Source organism: Fukomys damarensis, unplaced genomic scaffold (genome assembly GCF_012274545.1).
Source record: "Fukomys damarensis isolate Sample0158 unplaced genomic scaffold, DMR_v1.0_HiC HiC_scaffold_16, whole genome shotgun sequence".
Taxonomy (NCBI): domain Eukaryota; kingdom Metazoa; phylum Chordata; class Mammalia; order Rodentia; family Bathyergidae; genus Fukomys; species Fukomys damarensis.
In genome coordinates, this window is record NW_022900928.1 from 122,397,711 (window position 1) to 122,417,202 (window position 19,492).

Here is a 19,492-nt window from a genome sequence, read left to right on the forward strand (position 1 = left end):
CTCTCACATGACCAGTGTTTGAAAGTTTTTTTTTATATTTACTTGCTGTTTCTACTTTTTCATCTGAAAAGTGTCTGTTCATTTTCTATCCATTTTTGAACTGAGTCTTTAAATTGGGGGGGAGGGTCCTGATTTTTTTTTTTTTTTTTTTTTTTTTTAGTTCTTTATATATTCTAGATAGTAGTTGTTTAAGGAACAGCTGGCAAAAATATTTCCCACAGTATGGGCTCTCTTCACTCTTGGTGGTTTCTTTTGCTGTGCAAAAGCTTTTTAAAAAGATGAGTTCCCAGTTGTTGATTCCTTGTATTTTCTGTGTGATTGGGGTTTGTTCATAAAGTCTGCCTACACCAGTGTCTTCAAGAGTTCTACCTATTCTATCTTCCAGAAGATTTAGTGTTGCTGTTTTAATATTTAGATCTTTGATCCAGTTTGATTTTGAGTTGCATGCATGGTGAGAGGTATGGATCGAAGTTCAATTTTTGGTTATGTGGAAAGCCAGTTTTCCCAGCACCATTTATTAAAGAGGCTATCTTTTTTTAGTGCAGGCCTGTTTTTTTTTTTTTTTTTTCTCCTGCTAGTGCCATGCTGTTTTAAATCACTGTAGCTTTTTAATATAAACTTATGCCCAATGACTGGCCAATATTGCTCAGAATTGCTTTTCTTATTCTAGGTCTCTTCTGCTTCCTAAATAATTATTTTAGGATTGCTTTCTCTAGTTTTGTGAGGTATTCTTTTGTATTTTGATTGGGATTGCATTAAATTTATAGAACAGTTTTGGAAGTATAGGCATTTTTACTGTATTGGTTCTTCCTACCCAAGAACAAAGGATATCTTTCCATTTTCTGATATCCTCTTTGATCTATTTTTTAAAGTACTGTAGTTTTCAATGTAAAGGTCTTTGCTTCCTTAGATTGATTGCTAGGTATTTCATTTTCAGGGTACTATTGTGCTAAATTCTCAGTGAGTTTATTTGTGTACAGAAATGCTATTGATCTTTGAGTGTTAATTTGGTATCCAGGTATACTACTCAATGTAGTTAGTAAATCTACAGGTCTTTTGGTGGAGTTTTTGCGGTCTTATATGTAGAGTATAATGTCATCCACAATAATGATAATTTAATTTCTTCCTTTCCTGTCCTTATTCCTTTATTTCTTTCTCTTGTCTTATTGTTCTGGCTAATGTTTCCAGAACTATATTAAATAAGAGTGGTGGCAGTGAACATCCTTGCCTTGTTCCTGATTTTAGAGTGAAAAGCTTTCAGTTTTTGTTCGTTTAATATGTTGGCTGTTGGTTTATTATAGATGGGTTTTATCAAATTGTGATAAATATCATCTGTTGTAATTTTCTGTAAGGTTTTTATCATGAATGAATGTTGGACTTTGTCAGATGCTTTTTCTGAATCTGTTGAGGTGATCATATGGTTTTTTTCCTTTGGCTCTATTAATTAAATTATTTATTGGTTTGTGTATGTTGAACCATCCCTACATCCTTGAGATGAATCCTGCTTGATCATGGTGTAAAATATTTTTGATGAATTGATGCATTCAGTTTGCCAGTATTTTACTGAGGATTTTTGCATCTGTGTTCATTAGAGAGATTGGCCTGTAGCTCTCTTTTTTTTTAGTTGGATCCTTCTCTGGTTTTGGTATCAGGGTGATACTTGCTTCCAGGAATGACTTTGGGAATATTGCTTCCCTTTCAATTTCATCAGAGTTTGAGAAGTAGTGGCCTTAGGTCTTCTCTAAATTTCTTACAGGAATTCAGCAGTGAATCTCTCAGGACCTAGGCTTTTCTTTATAGGTAGGCTTTTAATTACATCTTCAACTTCATTGACTGATACTGGTTTATTTAGAATTTTTATATCTTCTTGATTCAGTGTTGGTTATAATATGTATCTAGGATTCTGTCTATTCTCTTTTTTCATTTTATTAGAATACAGGTTCTTGAATTAGGTATTGATGATCCTTTGGATTTCTGTAGGATCTGTTGTGATTTCCCTCCCTGCCTCCCTTCCTACCTCCTTCCCTCCCTTCCTTTTTTTCTTTTTTTCTTTTCTTCTTTTCTTTTTTTTTTCTTTTCCTTCTCCTCTCTCCCTTTTCCCCCTCTCCCCTCTGTCTTTGTACCAGGGATCAAACTCAGAATTTTGCATTTGCAAGGCAGGCGTGATGCCACTGAGCTAAATCCCAGGCCCTTTTTCTTCCTAATTACATGGATTAGAGTCTTGTCTTTCCTTTCTTTGGTAAGATTGACTAAAGGCTTGTCAATTTTATTTAATCTTTGGAAGAACCAACTCTTGGATCCCATTGATTCTTTGTATTATTTTCTTAGCCTCCATTGCATTAATCCTGCTCTTATCTTTATAATTTCCTCCCTAGTATGAACTTTGAGCTTGATTTGCTCATGTTTTTCTAGAAGCTTGAGGTTTACCATTGTTTGTATATTTGACCTTACTCTGTTTTTCTGGTATGGGAATTCACCACTATAAATATCCATCACAGTACTGCTTTCATTATGCTCCATAAGTTCCACTATATTGTATTGGCATTATCATTTCATGTAGAAACTAATTTCTTCTTTAATTTATCTTTGATCCATTGATTTTTCAGGAGAGTGTTATTTAATTTTCATGTTTATGAAGTTATTGTGGTTTCTTTTGCCATTGATTTCCAATTTCATTGCACTGGTCTGATAATAAATGTGGGGTAATTTAGTTCCTTTGCATTTACTTAAGTATGCTGTATGAGGTGGTTTGTAGTCTGTTTTGGGGAAAGTCCCATGTGCAGTTGAGAAGAATGTGTACTTTAGTGTGGGAATACTCTGTAGACATCTACTGTAAGTTCAGTTGTTCAAAAGTATGGTTCAGTTCTAATATTTCTTTATTGATTTGTTTTCTCTAGTTGGTCTATTTGTGACAGTGGGGTATTGAAGTTAAAAATTCTAATATTCTGTTCTTGTGTTCAACTTCTGGAGTCTTGATTATTTTATGCCTTGGAATAGATTTTTTTTCCTTTTGATCATGGTTAATTGGAGTTCTACATGCCTCACTTACCTGTATGTCAAATTCCTTTTCCCTTCCTGGGAAGTTTTCTTCCATTACTTATATGAATAGTTTTTTGTTTTGTTTTGTTTTGGTCATTTGTGTTATCTCATGCTCTTTCATTGACTCTGATCAGTCTTTTGTTATTCTTCTTTGCATCATCTAACAGCTGTTGGATTGATTTTTTTGTGGTCCCTTGCTATTTTTAAGAAATCTTTCTTTTCATGATTGCTAACCACAATCCTGTCTTCTGTATGTGATATTCTGCCTCACTTTGTCTCTATGTGCTGCCTATACTTTGAGTGAAATTTTTAATCTCCTGGATATCTGTTTGAATCTGTTTCATGGGTTCCATTTTTTTCCTGTGATTGGTGTTCACAGTTGCCATCATTTTCCTATGTTCCTCTTATTTTATCTGTATCTACTTTAGAGTTACTAACCATGTCTTTTGTTATGGTCACTATCTTTGTAGCTATCTGAGAAATCATTTCTGATTGACTTCTAGAATTTCATTCATCTGCTTTGTTACTTCTCCTGTTACCACTTCAGAGGGTACACGTGGGGTGGCTTTTGAATTCTTCCATCTCATCGCTCCCTGTGTTTGCCTTTGGTGAGTTGGAAATCTGGGTTTATATCTTGCATAACTGTCTTCTCATTCTGTCTATTTTTTTAGTTTAATTCCTGAGTTGATGCTTGTAAATTGTTTATGGCAGGTTGCTAGTATTGAGAACCCTTAGGAAATGACTACTTTTTAGAGATGTCTTCCAGGTGTAGCAGGCTTTTGGGTTTTGAGTCTGTTGCAAGATCCTACTACTTCTTCAATTTATTGGGGTTGAGAAGTTGCAGCTTGTTTAGTCTAGCCCCTGGTTCTTTGGCACTGGCCTATAGTATTGTTTATGGCCCTTAGGCATTTTCAGTCTTGGCATACCAGTAAGAAAACTGATTAGAACAATTTATGTCACCTTGACTTAAGTAGGTTAATCTGCAATAAGAATAGCATCATACACAACCTAGACAAACTGTGGTAACTATTAATTTGCCATCTTTAATCATATGGAGTATATTTTTGGTTATACCACAAAATCTAAAATAAACCAAAAAATTGTATACAATAAATATGGTGATTCTACCCTTGGGAGAAAATTTGAAAGGGGTTTGGCAAAAACAAAACAAAACACAACAAAACAACAACAACAACAACAAAAAAAAACTAAAATAGAAAAAGAGGAAGAGATTAGAAGCAAGGCTGGAGGACAGAGGAAGATTATGTAAACTTTGGGAAACTGGTGAAGAAGACAGGAATGAAATAGAGAAGGAAGAAACAAATAAGAAAACAGAACAATAAAAACTAGAAACAGTGTTCATATTAATATAAAAAGAACAATCAAAAACAAAAAGAAAAAAAAATGTTCACTACAGGGTGTGTCTCTGCTTTCACTGGTCAATAGAGTTGGCAGACAGAGCCCAGATCTATGTTGATTAATCCCAGGAAGCCAGCCAAGGATTTACAGCAGGGTAATGGATAATAGCAGCAATCCTGCACCTTTAGTTCCACTGAAGTTCAGACTGGTTTCTTGTTGTGAGGCTAGGTTCAGCTTTCAGCTTGCAATACGCTGTGCCTCCTGCTGGCTTGACCTTGGCACCTTGACCTACTGCCTCCTAGAACTTCATTGCACCTACCCAGACACCATGTCTCTCTGATTTTGTCCCCCCCCCCGCCTTGCTCTCCCTACTTAACTACTGAAGTGTTTGTGGATATTTAGGGTTAGTTTAGAAAGACTGCCTGTTTACAGTATGATGTGTAACCTTTTCTGAGTAATTCCATTGATAATAAATATGGTACAATGAGCCCTTTAGAAATATAAGGACATTGCAGGAACCCAGTATACAAACTCATACTTGACTGAAAAAATAAAAGTTCATTTTCTTAATATGAAGAATTTTTCTTTAAAGTTATTTTTAAATGATTTTAAACTAATATCTTTTGTTTTCTTTCTTATAGATTCTTGTTGAAAACTGTTAATTCTACTTTTTGAACACTTATGAATAACCACGCATCTTCCAAACCATCTACCATGAAGCTAAAACAGACCATCAACCCTATTCTTTTATATTTCATACATTTTATAATATCACTTTATACTATTTTAACTTGTATTCCATTTTATTTTTTGTCTGAGTCAAGACGAGAGAAATCAAACCAAATTAAAGCAAAGCCTGTAAATTCAAAACCTGATTCTGCATACAGATCTATTAATAGTTTGGATGGTTTGGCCTCGATATTGTACCCTGGATGTGATACACTCGATAAAGTTTTTATGTACGCAAAAAACAAATTTAAAGACAAAAGACTCTTGGGAACACGTGAAATTTTAAATGAGGAAGATGAAGTACAACCAAATGGAAAAATTTTTAAAAAGGTAACACGATCTTTTCATTGGCTTTGAATTCCTTCTGAATAAATGAACTCTTAGTAGTGGTGAAAAAGGGACATGCACAGCCTGCTTCTGTTGGAGTTTGGTGATAATTCAGAAGACAGCATACCAGAGGGAGGCTAGACAGTATTCGCCTGTCTCTGGATACAGCAGCATTAGAAAGATCCTGAGAATGCCCTATGGTGTGGGGCCCTTCTGAACTTGGATGTCTCTCAGGGCTTGCAATAAAACATCTAGGCTAGTTTTGGTTTGGATGTGATCTGCTGCTTCTGATTTTATGTCATCTTTTTTTAAGACTTAAAGTAACCCAGTGAGTTGGTTTTATCTCTATGGAGTATAGTATTCAGGGTTTAGGTAATTTATCCAGAGGTATTATAGCTTCCAAGTGGTGAAGTTGGGACAAAAATCCAGTCCTTTTGGCTTCAGGACTTATAGTCCTTAACTAATCAGAGCTGTCAGAGTTCCTGTGATGTTTGGGTGTGTGTATGTACACTCATGTGCACATGTATATAATGTGCATCTATTTTTGAGGCATATTTTCTTATAAAAAACTGAATTTTTTCTACCCAGTTAACTTAAAATTGGTATTGACATAATTTATATTAAAAGAAAATGGATCTCTAGGCCAGATCTGTGGTTTGGTTAATGTATACCTCTCCTGTTGGTTTTTCTTCCAAACTTGTTCCTCTCCCTGCCATCCTGTTTGTGATAGATACCTCCTTCTTTGGCTTTCTAGTAACAAGAAGAGCTCTGAGTTTTTCATTCCATAATTGTGATTATCTGGAGTTTCCTCATGGCTAACACAGAAAAGGCAGATCATGTACCAAATTGCTCAAGACAGAAAACCCAGGAGTCTCTGATTCCTTTCCCTGCAACAATGTGCAAAGAGAAAGATCAAATGAAGCTAGATGTACTTTGTTGAAGAAGACAGGAATATGTGTAATTTTGAGATAGTTCTATTCCAGATAGTGAAAGGGGAAAAAGCATCCTAGTAGTTAAAGAGGTTTGGTTCAGCTATCTGAAAATTTGTTCTTAAACAATCATTGTTCGGAATCCTGAAGGGCTAAGTGTTTGTGTGCTTTTATTTTACAATGTTCTGTATTTTTTTTTTTTTTGAGGTAAGAGACCATTATCAAAGCATCTAACTTTCTGTGTCCCTGAAAAAATTATAAATTATTGAGTTCTAGCCAGTCTTATTCTGAGTGGTGACATTGATATTTATTCACATGTATGTTACACCTACCATAGAATGAAAATAGAGCCAAGCGTTAGAGAGGAATCTTTTTTTTTTGTACTGGTGATCGAACTAGGGTCCTTGTGCTTGCAAGGTAGGCAGTGGAACCACTGACCAAATCCGCAGCCCTCAGAGAGGGATCTTGAAAGTCATCTTAATCCTGCTCCTAAGTTTCCAGTGAGGAAAATGCTTAAAATTCTGTGACAGTGATTCACATTATCATGCTTCCAGCAAAGTTGAACTGGCTTGACATTATCCACAAGGGTCAGGTGGGAATAGTTAAGAGCTAGAAGGCCAAGGATGAGATTCACTGGTGATCAGAACAAAACAAGTTATGGTAGTTGAATATTCAGATGGATATGGCTTTTGTTAATTTTAAAACCAGCATTTTGAAAAATGAAGCTGCTAGAGAAGGAGGAGAGAGAAGACTCCCTCAGGCTCAGGTTGAATTGAAGTTGTGGTTAATTTCACCACCCATGGTTCTACATGTTTAGCGAAGAATTGGTGAGTGCCTTTAACAGTCATGAACAAGACACACTGGTTATTCTTGTGATCTTCTGTTTACGTGGGAAGAAGAGAGACAATAAAGATGTTAACAGATATAATGTGATGAAATAAAACAAATTGGTGACAAGAAAGCCTGTTGAGTAGATTACAGTTAGATTGAGGCCTAGACAATAAGAAAGAACCAGCTTTTTGAAGATGTGGATGAGCTCAATTGAGGTATTTATGGGGCAATTGAAGAAGGTACCTGTCTAATCCTACCTCATCCTGTCTGAAGAGTGAAGAATGAAGTTGTATTTATAGGAAATGAGTAGGAGAGGTTTTGAGAGGCTGAGGGAGAGTCTTGGTGCTTTAGGTTCCTTGGAGCTTGCTGGGCCAGGGTGAGGTAGTGAACTCCACTGCCACTACACAGGGATGTTTGGCCATTTGGTATGAGTTCAGGGGAAGATGGACTAGGACAACAGGAGTGGAAGCAGAGAGAAATGGCTGGCTTGAGGGTATATTTTATAGATACAGTTGATAGAAATTGTGGATGCATTTCGAAGTGAGCTGTGAAGTTGAATGTCATGGAGAGTTACTCCTGTTTGGTATAGATCAAAGAGGGAGCGGTGCTGATTAGTACCCTGTGCTGACGTAGGAATGATCAGAAGAAAAGGTGAAGAAGGATGAATGGTGAGGTTGTTTTGGAGCTTGCTTAGTTTAATGTGACAGATAATCTTAGTTGAACAATCAGATATAAAAAAAGGTTGTATTGCCACATGGATGTGGTTCTCCGTGGCAGTTGGCTCTCCACATGGCAGTGGTTAGGACTAAAGGTGGAAATTTGGAAAATTCTTTGAAGCAAAGTTGATTTTTTTTCAGAAATACTCAACCATTTGGAATGCAGAGTTAAGTACAGATATATGCAGTTATTAACTGATGTTTTAGTTCTAATTTCTCAATGAAGTATTGGGTAATGTAATTGCCTGGAAGTAGAAAAGAGAGACAAGGTTTCGAAGCTATTTCAGAGGGTGAGAAAATGAGTATTCTATGAAATGTAATAAGTTATGAGGTGGGGATACATTTAGTGCTGGGTTTAATAATGTTAGGGTTTTTTTTTTTAATACAGCAGTGTTTAACAGTATAAACAGAAAATAATAGTTTAATCTTGGGTTGGACTGACTACAAGGTTTGGACTAGAACTTTACAACACAAGTCAGGTAAAATTACAGAGCAAACAGGGTCCTTAAGTATAATCTTTCAGAGAAAGGTTATTAGTAAAAGACTCAGTGGTTTAAAGATTACAGTAGGAAAACTGAGATTTTAGCTTATGTTTTATTTTTATATACTGTAAGAGTATGAAATCTTGCACTAAATCCAAGTTTATGATTTGATATCTTTGCCACACGGTGGCATTGTCACATTAGTTTGCTATTTGGAATATGTATCTAAATGCCTTTTTAGAAGGTCTGTGTCCTCTGAAATCATGTAGCTTTTAGAAGCTAGAAGGGACTCATTCTTTTATTTGAAGTATGTAATTTTTAATAATTATAATCCAGTTCTTGTACTTTTTGGCCCAGTTCTCATCTGTCTTCTCACCCCCACAGAGCTCCTTTTGAAGTCATTGGAGCTCCTTGAACTGAGCATTTCATGGGGGTGCAGAGCAAGGTGAGAGTTTGGGACCATTACAGTTAAATAAGTATCCTCCAGCGTACAGTATTTATTTCTTAAATTTGTCATGAATAGGAAGGACACTAGGGGGCAGCATTATATTTTAGTTTTTTTTATATTTTCATTTTTTTTTCATACCAACCTCTGCTAGAAATCTCTTGAATGTTGTGCTTGCATTTAAAAAATGAATATGATGTTTTTAAGGTGTCTGAAACATGTTAACAACACAGTTGTGTTTGGAACTGTCTGTATATTTTTGCAGAGACTTCTTATGTAATCTATATGTAATACGGGGATTTGTGGTCTCATCTAGGTTGAAAATTCCCAAAGACAAAACAAACTCACAAAAAAACCAGTGGTTCAGTGGTTCCAGCACCTGCCACATGAGTTCGATCCCTGGTAACAAAAAGAAAACAAAAAACATATGCACACACAAACACACACACACACACACACACAAAACAAAACAAAAAAAGCTTTAAAAGGAGGTTAACACTGACAGAAACTTGATGTTACCTGCACTTCTGATAAACTTAGTTTCAAATGTTAAAAGCCCAGGGCTGCTAGTGAGCATGTAAGGCTTAAACAGAGGATCTGTGAATAACATAACTAGTCCCTTCTTAGTTGTACAATTACAATCTCATCTACTTTCTTATCCAGATTCACATACAACAATTTTAATTGAATAGCCATAGGTATTTCTTTTAGATTGGGTAGCAAGGCCAGTTTAGTTTCTATTTCTGGATATATTATACTATCTGGTGTTGAAATCCAGAACTTTCTAAATAGAGGGGAAATAAAATATTGGCATAGTAGTGGTTGTAAAATTTTAAATTAGTACCTGAATTGTTTAAGTACAGGAAATATATGAGTGAATTATTATTATATGATTATTTAGCCCGGAAGTTGACCTTTAAGAACTTGTCAAATTCTGAATATTTTTGAAAACCAAAAATAAAGATCCTCCCTAAATGTTTTAAGATTTAGCATAGTTTAAGTTGTCATAGAAAACATCACATAATAGCTGTAGATTTTTCACTTGAAACTCAGTTCCTAGCTTTTTAAGAAAAAGGTTTTATGTAAATGTAACTTTTATTGTAAAATAAGGAACATTTTGATTTTCTATAAATTAATATTTTGGTTATATTAAAAGCTATTTGTGCTTTTTGTATTTTATCAGGTTATTCTTGGACAGTATAATTGGCTCTCCTATGAAGATGTCTTCGTTCAGGCCTCTAATTTTGGAAATGGCTTACAGATGTTGGGTCAGAAACCAAAGACCAACATTGCCATCTTCTGTGAGACCAGGGCCGAGTGGATGATTGCTGCACAGGCGTGCTTCATATACAACTTCCAGCGTACGTGGGCTTATGTCATTTGGGAGAGATGGTATTTTAGAAATACTGTTCCACTCTAATGGTTTAAAAATTTAATTTTAGTTTTCACATTGATTCCAGTTCGTGGAGAATTGTTAGTGCTTAAAATTTTTGGTCTCTAGTATTTTGGAAAAGGAACCAGTTGTGGAACAAATTGTCTGAGTCAAATGTAGTGAGGGGGCTTGAATCTGTTAATAGAGGACTTCCTGGTTCTGGGGAACCAGACCTACAGGGGGTCATTGCCTTGTAGCCATTTCTTTTGAGTCTCCTTTTGAAGTTAATGCCACATCTGTGAGTAGCAGTAGCTGACCTCTAAAACATCTGTGGTAGAACCTGGTGGACTTCAGAGTTATAGGTTACATGATTGAGAATCTTACTGTTGTACTGATTTGAGTGGTGACCCAGATGACTCCATCTGTGATGCAGTCCTGGGAGCTTAGAGGCCTTGGTGCCAAAACGGTATGATAAATGTAATGTTACCTTCTTCTGAAGATGGAAAAGAAAAGGACTTTGGGCAGATTTCTCACTGTCTTTTCTTCCATTGTTTCTTTTAGTGAAGCAGTACTTTTTATTTTTTCCTCACAGGTTTGAGTTAAATTCATTGTTTTGAGTTTTAAAAATCTGTGTATTTTTATTTATTTATTTATTTATTTTTCTCATTGAGTTTATTGGTACATTTTAGGTATACAGTACAGTTACATTCATTATTGGCATCTTGTACCTTTACATGACAGGTCTTGGTTTTCATTTTTTTCCCTTGTCCCTGCCCTCCCTTCAGCCCCTCCTCCCCTCCCTCTTTACAAACACTTCATTTCCGTTTTTTCATTTTCTCATATTTTTTTTCTTTTCCCTTATTAGCTTTCCCCTACCCTTCCCATTTTCCCTACACCTTTAGCCCCTTTCACATTGTCCTTAAAATACTGGAAGAATCTTAACATTAAAATACTGAAAATCATGGGAAAATTTGGGGAGAATAAATTAGTATGATGATTAATATATTAAAATAATTTTAGAAAACACAATATTCTTAATATTCTTTTTTGTGGACTATGAATTAACAGTTAATATTCAGAACATTTCTTTGTGATTCATGTCCACCTGCAGAGGTATGACTTTTGGTAGTTCAGGAAGTGTTTGAGTATCTGACTTGTGTTTCTTTTCCTTGTAGTTGTTACATTATATGCTACCCTAGGAGGACCAGCCATTGTTCATGGACTAAATGAAACAGAGGTGACCAATATTATCACCAGTAAAGAACTGTTACAAACAAAATTGAAGGTGAGGACTACAATTTATAGCTGTTTGATACTGAGAGTATTTACAGTGATGAGCCTTATTACCAAGAGTTTTCACATATATTCCATATATATTTAGACAGACCAGAGTTACACATTTAAAATTTAAAAAAATTAATTAATTTATCTTTTTGGTTCTTTGAGACACGGTTTCACTATGTAGAGACGTCAAACTTGTGACGATATTCCTGCTTTATCCCCCCATGTGCTGGGATTACAGGCTTGCTTATCATACCCAGCACATTCTAAAATTTTGAGACAAGATTTACTCAATTGCACAAACTACCCTGGAGCTTGCCATCCTTTTGCCTGAGCTTCTCAAGCAGCTGGAATTATAGGTGTGTGCCAACACATCTGGTAACACACATGGCAGATTTATAAATTGTGACTATGCCAGTGTCTAAACTGAAGGGCTTACAGCTTTTGCTTTTATTTTTCTGTTTTCTAGTTCATTTTGTATTTTAATTTGTATTTTTTTTTTCTAGGCAACTCCCTCTGAAAACAGTAATATCTGGGATTTTTTTCCCACTTAAAGTTTTCAGTGAGTTCTCTTCCCTCCTCCCCTGTGTTCCTACTTGGCTTCCTGAAAGGATGAATGTACTTTAGGCAGCTTGATTTTCATGCCCATTGTACAAGGCAGTAAGTTTTTATTAGGATGTTATGAAAGAATAGGAATATGCAGCAAATCTAATGCTATAAAAGAGTAAGTTAAACTCAGACCAAAATTTCTACACCTAGGGAAAGTGATCTTTTCATCATTCCCTCTTGCTTTTTTTTTTTTTTTTGGTACTGGGGATCAAACTTGGAACCTTGCACTTGCAAGGCAGGCAGCAAGCACCACTGAGCTAAATCCCTGGCCCCCCTCTTGCTTTTTTGAGTCAAGAAATTACTTTTAAAGTCACTGAATATGGTGAACCACTTTGAGTCCCAAACTATTCACTAACTTGTTAGAAGAGTAAGAAGTGTGATGAGTCCTTGTTTTTCCAGGATATAGTTTCGTTGGTTCCACGCTTGCGACACATCATCACTGTGGATGGGAAGCCACCCGCCTGGTCAGAGGTCCCCAAGGGCATCGTAGTGCACACCATGGCCACAGTACAGGCTCTGGGCACAAAGGTCGGCATGGGTACGTCATGTCTCCCTCATTCCTTATACCCACCCTGCAGTCATCTTGATTTCCAGGGTGACTCCAATGATTTGATCCTGAAGTTTCAGTTGTCCTTTCACTTGGGGATGTGAGTTCTTCTAGGAGCACTTTTATCCAACCTTAAAAAAAAAGAGCTGAAGGAAAAATACTAACATTAACTTACTAATACACTAAAAGTATACTTATTTAAAATGAATTTAAAATACTTTTTAATAACATTTAATTCTCCTGTTTTCCTTTTTTCTGATAGCTTTAGATAGTTTAGCTTTATAAATGATGTCAGTAAATTTACCCATTTGAATTATTATGAAATTATTATGAGTATTAACAGATAACAGTAGCTAAATCTGGAGCCCTTCTCCAGTCTTACCCTTTTCAGGGGAGACAACTTTTTATCCTCTAATCAGCACACCTAGGAGTAGTGACCCTGGAAGTTAGGACTGTCAAGCATTAGAAAATGTTAGAATACACAGGTGCTTTGAGATATTGCAAAAGAGGCTGGGATGCTGGACTGCATTTCCTCTGTAACTGGAAGTTTTGTGGTTAATCAAATGTAAACACTCATTTTGTTGAGAGCCAGGGTTGTGCTGACATTGCTGGTTTTATGGGGCTCATGTTAATTTTGGTCATGTTGAATTTTATATGGTGGTAGAGTACTGAAACGTGGATAGTTTGTGGGCATTGACATCTAGTATTCCTGGGCTAAGTTCGGAGTTAAGAGATTTGGAAGCTAGAAACAGGTTTCCTTATAACAAAGTGAGATCACCCGCAGAGAATGGTGACCTCAAGCCACCAAGGGACTGACTGGTGAGAGAGGAAGAAAACATGCTATGTATCTGACTGAGTCATTGGCAGACAGGGTATGCAGAGGGCTCAGATGATGGAGAGCTTATAAAAGGATCACCACACTGAGCAGATGGCATCTTAGAAAGGGCAGTGTCCTAGAAGTGGTGGGGAATGGTGCTCTGGACTAAAGGAATGAATGGCAGCTGCAGAAATAAGGGCTTGAATGAAAACAGTTCACAAGAAGTCTGTCCAGATAGGTAGGAGAGAAATATATTCTCTTGGAAATATGTTTAAAAATTTTTCTAACAAGTTCACATCTAGGGTAGTTCTGAGATTCACACAAGTCAGTGAGTCTTTGTCTTTTCGCTGTGCTGCCTCTTTAGCATGTTGCTTACTGTGCTTACGGCTGTAGTCTTATGACTGAAGTTGGGTGATAGTATCATGGTTGGACCCTGAGCATACCAAGTGAACTTCACGTATGTGAAACATAACATTTTAGCAAGTATCGAGGTACCCTAAGCCAAGCCTTTTTTATTTATTTCTTAGTTGTCTAATTCTTTTATGGCCAAACAGCAGCCAAAGTCAGCCAAAGTCATAGATGAGGACAACAATGCTTTCTATCCCGAGGGCCATGTGTGGTCCTGGCTATGTTACCCTCATTTCCTGTCCTTTCTCTGGCGTGCCTCCACTCCCACCACTTTCCTTGCTGGTCTTTACATATGCCAAGCACATTCTTGGCTGAGGGCTCTGGCACTTTTACTTATGCATGGGATACTTTCTTCCTAATTTAAGTTTTCATGGTTTCCTCTTTCACTTTATTCAGATGTTTGCAAATATGACCATAGCCTTTTCCATCTAAATAGCACCTACTATTGTTTACCTTGTCTTTGTTTTTCTTTGTGGCTTGTATTGTATTATGGTCTTAGCTGTCTTTCCCAGTCCTATGTATATCCCTTATGTGTTGACGACTCTGTATTTTTGTTGATGTAACAAATAAATGAGTATTAAAAAAATCGGTGATAGTAGCTGAATTTCTTAGAAGTGTTTTTCTTTTCTTCAACATAGAAAACGAACCTCATAGCAAACCGTTGCCCTCAGATATTGCAGTAATCATGTACACAAGTGGATCCACGGGAATTCCCAAAGGAGTCATGATCTCACACAGTAACATCATTGCTGGGATAACTGGGATGGCGAGAAGGATTCCAAAAGTGGGGTAAGTTCTAGTAGAATAATACTGCGCAGTTCAGTGTTTACATCCATTGTTGTAATGTTAACATTTGTGTCATTTCCATAGTTTGTGGTTAAGTTACTCTTTCAATCTTTTTATAGTAGACATTTCCTTTAAAAAGGACACTAAAATTTATTAATTATAAATTACATCTACCTTTTTAATTGAATTAGTTGTAATTCCTTAATTTAAATTATTTTAATCAGTTGGAATTGTTTTCTTGCATGTATAGTCATTTTTATATCTAAATGCATAATCTATCCAGTAAACATTTTATTGAGCTTCTGTATTTGTAGTCTTGGATTGTTTTGCAGGCAGATTCCAATAGTGGCAGGGGAGAGTATAATGGATGGAGTAGGAAGAGACTGCTAGAGGACAGGAGATAAAAATTTAAGAGATTGTAAAGGAAACATTCTTACAGATGCAATCAGTATTATGCTGACCGATCTGATATAGATGTTGGATAGTTTTGATGAAGAAGTTACATATACACACACATATAAGTTGTGGCTTGAACTTGAGGATAGAGAAAGAAATTTCTCTTCTGTATGAACTTCAGGAAAATACTAAGTAAGCATAGTTACCTCCTGGCTTTGCTGCAGCTGTCTTTATATTTTAGGGGTGGGGGCAGTTCTTGAAACATGCACACACATGCATACATATATAGCTTATATATTAAGATATAGTTGAGCCAACACCCAGAACATGCATCTCTTAATTAAAATTTCGGTCAGATTCTGGAACTGCAGGTTCTAATGGGCTCCTTCTGGTTGGTGGCCCAATAACTCTAAAGACCACATCTCCACTGTTACAGTTTGGGTCTAGATGTCCCCCCAAAGCCTTAGGCAGCCATAGGTGGGGCTTTTTCAGAGGTGACTGAATCTAGAGTGGGTGATTGATTCATAGTGCAAGCTAGGATTGAGGCTGAGTGATTACTGAATCAGTCCACTGATTGGCTTGGCACTGCTCTAATTCTGGTATCCTGGATACAAAATAAGGGACAGAAAGAGTCTTGTCTTGCTCCTCTTGCTTGCTTTGCTACCTTCTGCCTGTCATGAACTGCTTCTCCTCTGCAATGCTCCTCTGCCCTTCCACATTGCCTTGGAGCCTGCCCATAATGGATTGAAACCTCTACAAACTGTGAGCTAGATAAACCTTTCCCCCTTTATCTTTGGGTGTTGGGTATTTTGTCTCAGCAATGAGAGAAAAGTACCTAAGACATCCTCCTTAAATGATTTCTTTTGTCCTTCAAAAGAATGGCTTTCCAGAGTACTCACTGCCTCAGTGTTGGGTGGAGATGTAGTTCCTGCTGTATCCCCAGCATCTCTCTATATTGTCTCTTTTTCTCCTGACCAACAGGGAGCCCAGATCGATGTCCTGAGGGCCCTTGCATATGTCACCAGGCTTGCTCCAGGTAACAGTCATTTTGGTAGAGAGCGCATCTGACTTTTGCTTCTTGTATTGCTCTTTTCCTTTAGAGAGGAAGATGTATACATTGGATATTTGCCCCTGGCCCATGTTCTAGAATTAAGTGCTGAGCTTGTTTGTCTTTCTCATGGATGCCGCATTGGCTTCTCTTCACCACAGACTTTAGCAGATCAGGTAAATGTCTGTGACTTAAAATACTAAAGACCTTATTGTTAACATTTTATTTTTCTGTCAACTTGACATTATATTGTAAGAATAACAGTTACTTGTTTAAAAATTAGCTCTTTAAAGTGATTGTTAAAATATAAGTACATTAAATGATAAGTTTATAATATGCTCTTTTGATCTAGAAATTCCATTGGGTTTTAAAAACAAGGATCACATTAGCTAGGCACAGTGGCACACACTTGTAATCCCTGCTGCCCAGGAGGCTAGGCAGGAGGAGTGCAAATTTGAGACCAGCTTGGGTAGCATAGAATGCTTTCTCAAAATAAAAAATAAAGGCTGGGGATCCCCAGTACTGCAAAAGAAACCATAAACAAAGCAAAATAACTCAGTTTTTATGTGGATCACTTTTTCTTTCTGTTTTATAGTCTTCAAAAATTAAAAAAGGAAGCAAAGGGGATACATCCATGTTGAAACCAACACTGATGGCAGCTGTTCCGGTAAGAATTGACCATTGTTTAAGACCAAGTACTAAGTCATTGTCGGTAGCCACAGTTGACAAGGCAATTTCTGTAAGATTATCCCATATTGATTATTGAAACTGCTTTAAATTTCATTCCTGCTTTATCTTTTTATTAACTAACACTCATCTGTGTTTTAACTTCAATATGATACCAGTTCCTTTCCCTAAACAGCTTCTTGTTAAAGTCATTTTCATAATGCAGTATCTTGTTTGGTGGTGAGTAGAAGCCTGAAGCTTAGCAGGATGTAAGTGGGAGGGTTTGAGATAACTTTCTTCTATACAGATTATAAAATTACCTCCTCAGTTCTCAAGGAAAGTCTATCTTGATCACCAAAAAGGGTGACCAAGAGAGGCTGTTGCAGCTGTGAATGACCTGAGAAGCACTGGCATCCTAACATGAGAATAGAGGGTGTGGGAGTAACAGAACAGCAATGGGATGGCAGTGGAAGTGTTGGGAGTGCTTCTTGGGTACTCAAATGCTCCCATCAACCATGACTGCAGTGACTCTAGAGTAGCAGTAGTTTGAAATTTGTGTAAATATAATTATAGTGCCTTAAGTAGTGTCCTTCTTTAAATCAGTAGTTCACTTAGAAATGAATATCACTTAGAATTCTAGAGGAAAAAGTATTTTGTCATTAAAATATAATTCTTGGTAACAGACCTAGCAAACAAAACACAGTACAGGCTGGGTGTGGTGGCGCACACCTGTAATCCAGCACTTGGGAGGCTGAGGCAGGCGGATCGCTGTGAATTCGAGACCAGCCTGGGCTACATAGTGAGTTCCAGGTCAATCTCAACTACATAATGAGACCCTGTCTCAAAAAACCAAAAACAAACAAACAAACAAACAAAACCAGCAAAAGAAACGTTTCCTTTTAAAAGACAGCCAGACCCCAAACCACAAAATGCCATGATCCTTTTATGAGCAAAGTTATGTGGTACTTCTGTGTCTTTATAAGATAAAGTTAGGAGATTTTTTTTAAAAAACTTGTTTCAAATAGTTGATTTAGTTGTGAAATTAATTTTTCGTTCAGAATTAGTGAAGTAAATAAAGCAATATAAAGAATCTCAGTGGTACATTCCTGTTGTGAGGTGTTTTTATCTTTCCTTCATATGTATACCTAAATATATTCATGCATGTACCTAGATATGTTTGTGCTGTTAAAATTATTTTTTATGGCAGTTTCATTTTTAAATTACAAGAGATTGTCGCTGTATTTATAAAGTTTGGTCCTGGCAGACTATATCTTTTAGAATGCCTTAATATCAATAGAAATGTTAATTAGATGTTAATATTTAAATATTTAAGGCAGTTATCAATTATAAGATCATTTTTATACATCTAGGAAATCATGGATCGGATCTACAAAAATGTCATGAATAAAGTGAATGAAATGAGTAGTTTTCAACGGAACTTGTTTATACTGGCCTATAATTATAAAATGGAGCAGATTTCAAAAGGGTATAATACCCCACTGTGTGACCGGTAAGTAATGGCCTGTATGCCAGCCTTCTTTCCTCCCTGCTGCCCTTGATTAGTGAATGATTTAGTTCACATTGGCAGCCCAATACAGTGAGATTGTTACAAGGAATAAATACATTTTTTAAAGTCAAAGGCACTCAAAAAAGTTAAAGGGACTCTTTAACACCTTCACGATGGGGCTGTAATTCATATGTCTTGCTGCTGGACAGTTTGAATCATCCGTGATACATGCATGACTGTACCATTGAGAGGCTTTTCATTAATTTTATTAGTAAAAAGACCAATACAGATCTGTTTGCACCTCTAGTGGTACAAGTTGCCCAGTAGGACAATCATCCTTGTACCATTGGTGGTTCAAGCCAGTGGAGACATGTTAAAATCCATGTTGTGCAAGAATTTGAAACTTTTCACTTCTAATTTTGCAATTTTCAATATTGTGCTTTGTCTGATGAGAAAAATTAGGTGAGTTTAATTACTTTGCATTAAACTTTTCTTTGTTTTTAAATTTACTTCAATATGACTATAAAATGACGTCCATGACTGACTATTTTATGCTTAAACTTGTTAATGATTAGTTTACCCCAGCTTGTAGTGTAGAGTAAGTAAGTTTGTGATTTTATTATTGAATAATTTAGAAATTAGAAAATGAAAGTATGACACTCAAATTATTTTTATGGAAATTAAATACATTTTTCAGATGTTTCACACTATCTAGAACTTTGTAAGTTGTTTTCCTGCCGATAGTTATAGATCTTTAGCAAGCTATGTAAATTTCTGTGAAAAGTCTGTTAATATAATTTTGAAAAGCAGTTGCCACGTAGCATTCAGCTTTCTCCCAGGTTTGTTTGCTTCCGTGTTTGTGCTGGTGCCTCAGCTTTGCTCGTGCTCAGGAAGTGCTTCCCCCCACTTCAGCTGTGCCCGCAGGCCACTCCCCTTACCCTTTTAGATTGAGATCGTAAAAAATCTTTTAATTAGTATGTTTTTAGGAACATATCAATTACATGTTTGAATTGTTTTCTTTTTAAAATGCATGCTGGGCTGCTAGAACTTTTTAAAAACAAACACTTCAGAATTGAATTAGTGAAATTTTAACGTCAGATTGTTGACTACAAATAAGTACACATATCTATTAATTAATGAATTAATTGCCTGTAATAGATTTTCTAAAGATAACAAAATTGTTCACCCGGGATTGAAC

At 36.3% G+C, this 19,492-nt stretch overlaps 1 protein-coding gene across 3 annotated transcripts in view; it reads left to right on the forward strand.

Annotated features, from left to right (window-relative positions):
• The window catches only part of Acsl3 (acyl-CoA synthetase long chain family member 3), a 53,949-nt gene that overhangs the window by 22,720 nt on the left and 11,737 nt on the right, over window positions 1-19,492 (forward strand). For 2 of the 3 annotated variants that reach the window (XM_010611795.3, XM_010611798.3), the window contains 8 exons: window positions 5,040-5,457; window positions 10,041-10,218; window positions 11,405-11,514; window positions 12,519-12,657; window positions 14,530-14,680; window positions 16,174-16,297; window positions 16,717-16,788; window positions 18,158-18,297. In XM_010611795.3, coding sequence (XP_010610097.1) covers window positions 5,080-5,457; window positions 10,041-10,218; window positions 11,405-11,514; window positions 12,519-12,657; window positions 14,530-14,680; window positions 16,174-16,297; window positions 16,717-16,788; window positions 18,158-18,297 — 1,292 coding nt within the window. In that variant the 5' untranslated portion in view covers window positions 5,040-5,079. Of the gene's footprint in view, window positions 1-3,542; window positions 3,648-5,039; window positions 5,458-10,040; window positions 10,219-11,404; window positions 11,515-12,518; window positions 12,658-14,529; window positions 14,681-16,173; window positions 16,298-16,716; window positions 16,789-18,157; window positions 18,298-19,492 lie in introns of those variants that run through there. The other variant, XM_033764660.1, reaches the window with a different exon arrangement.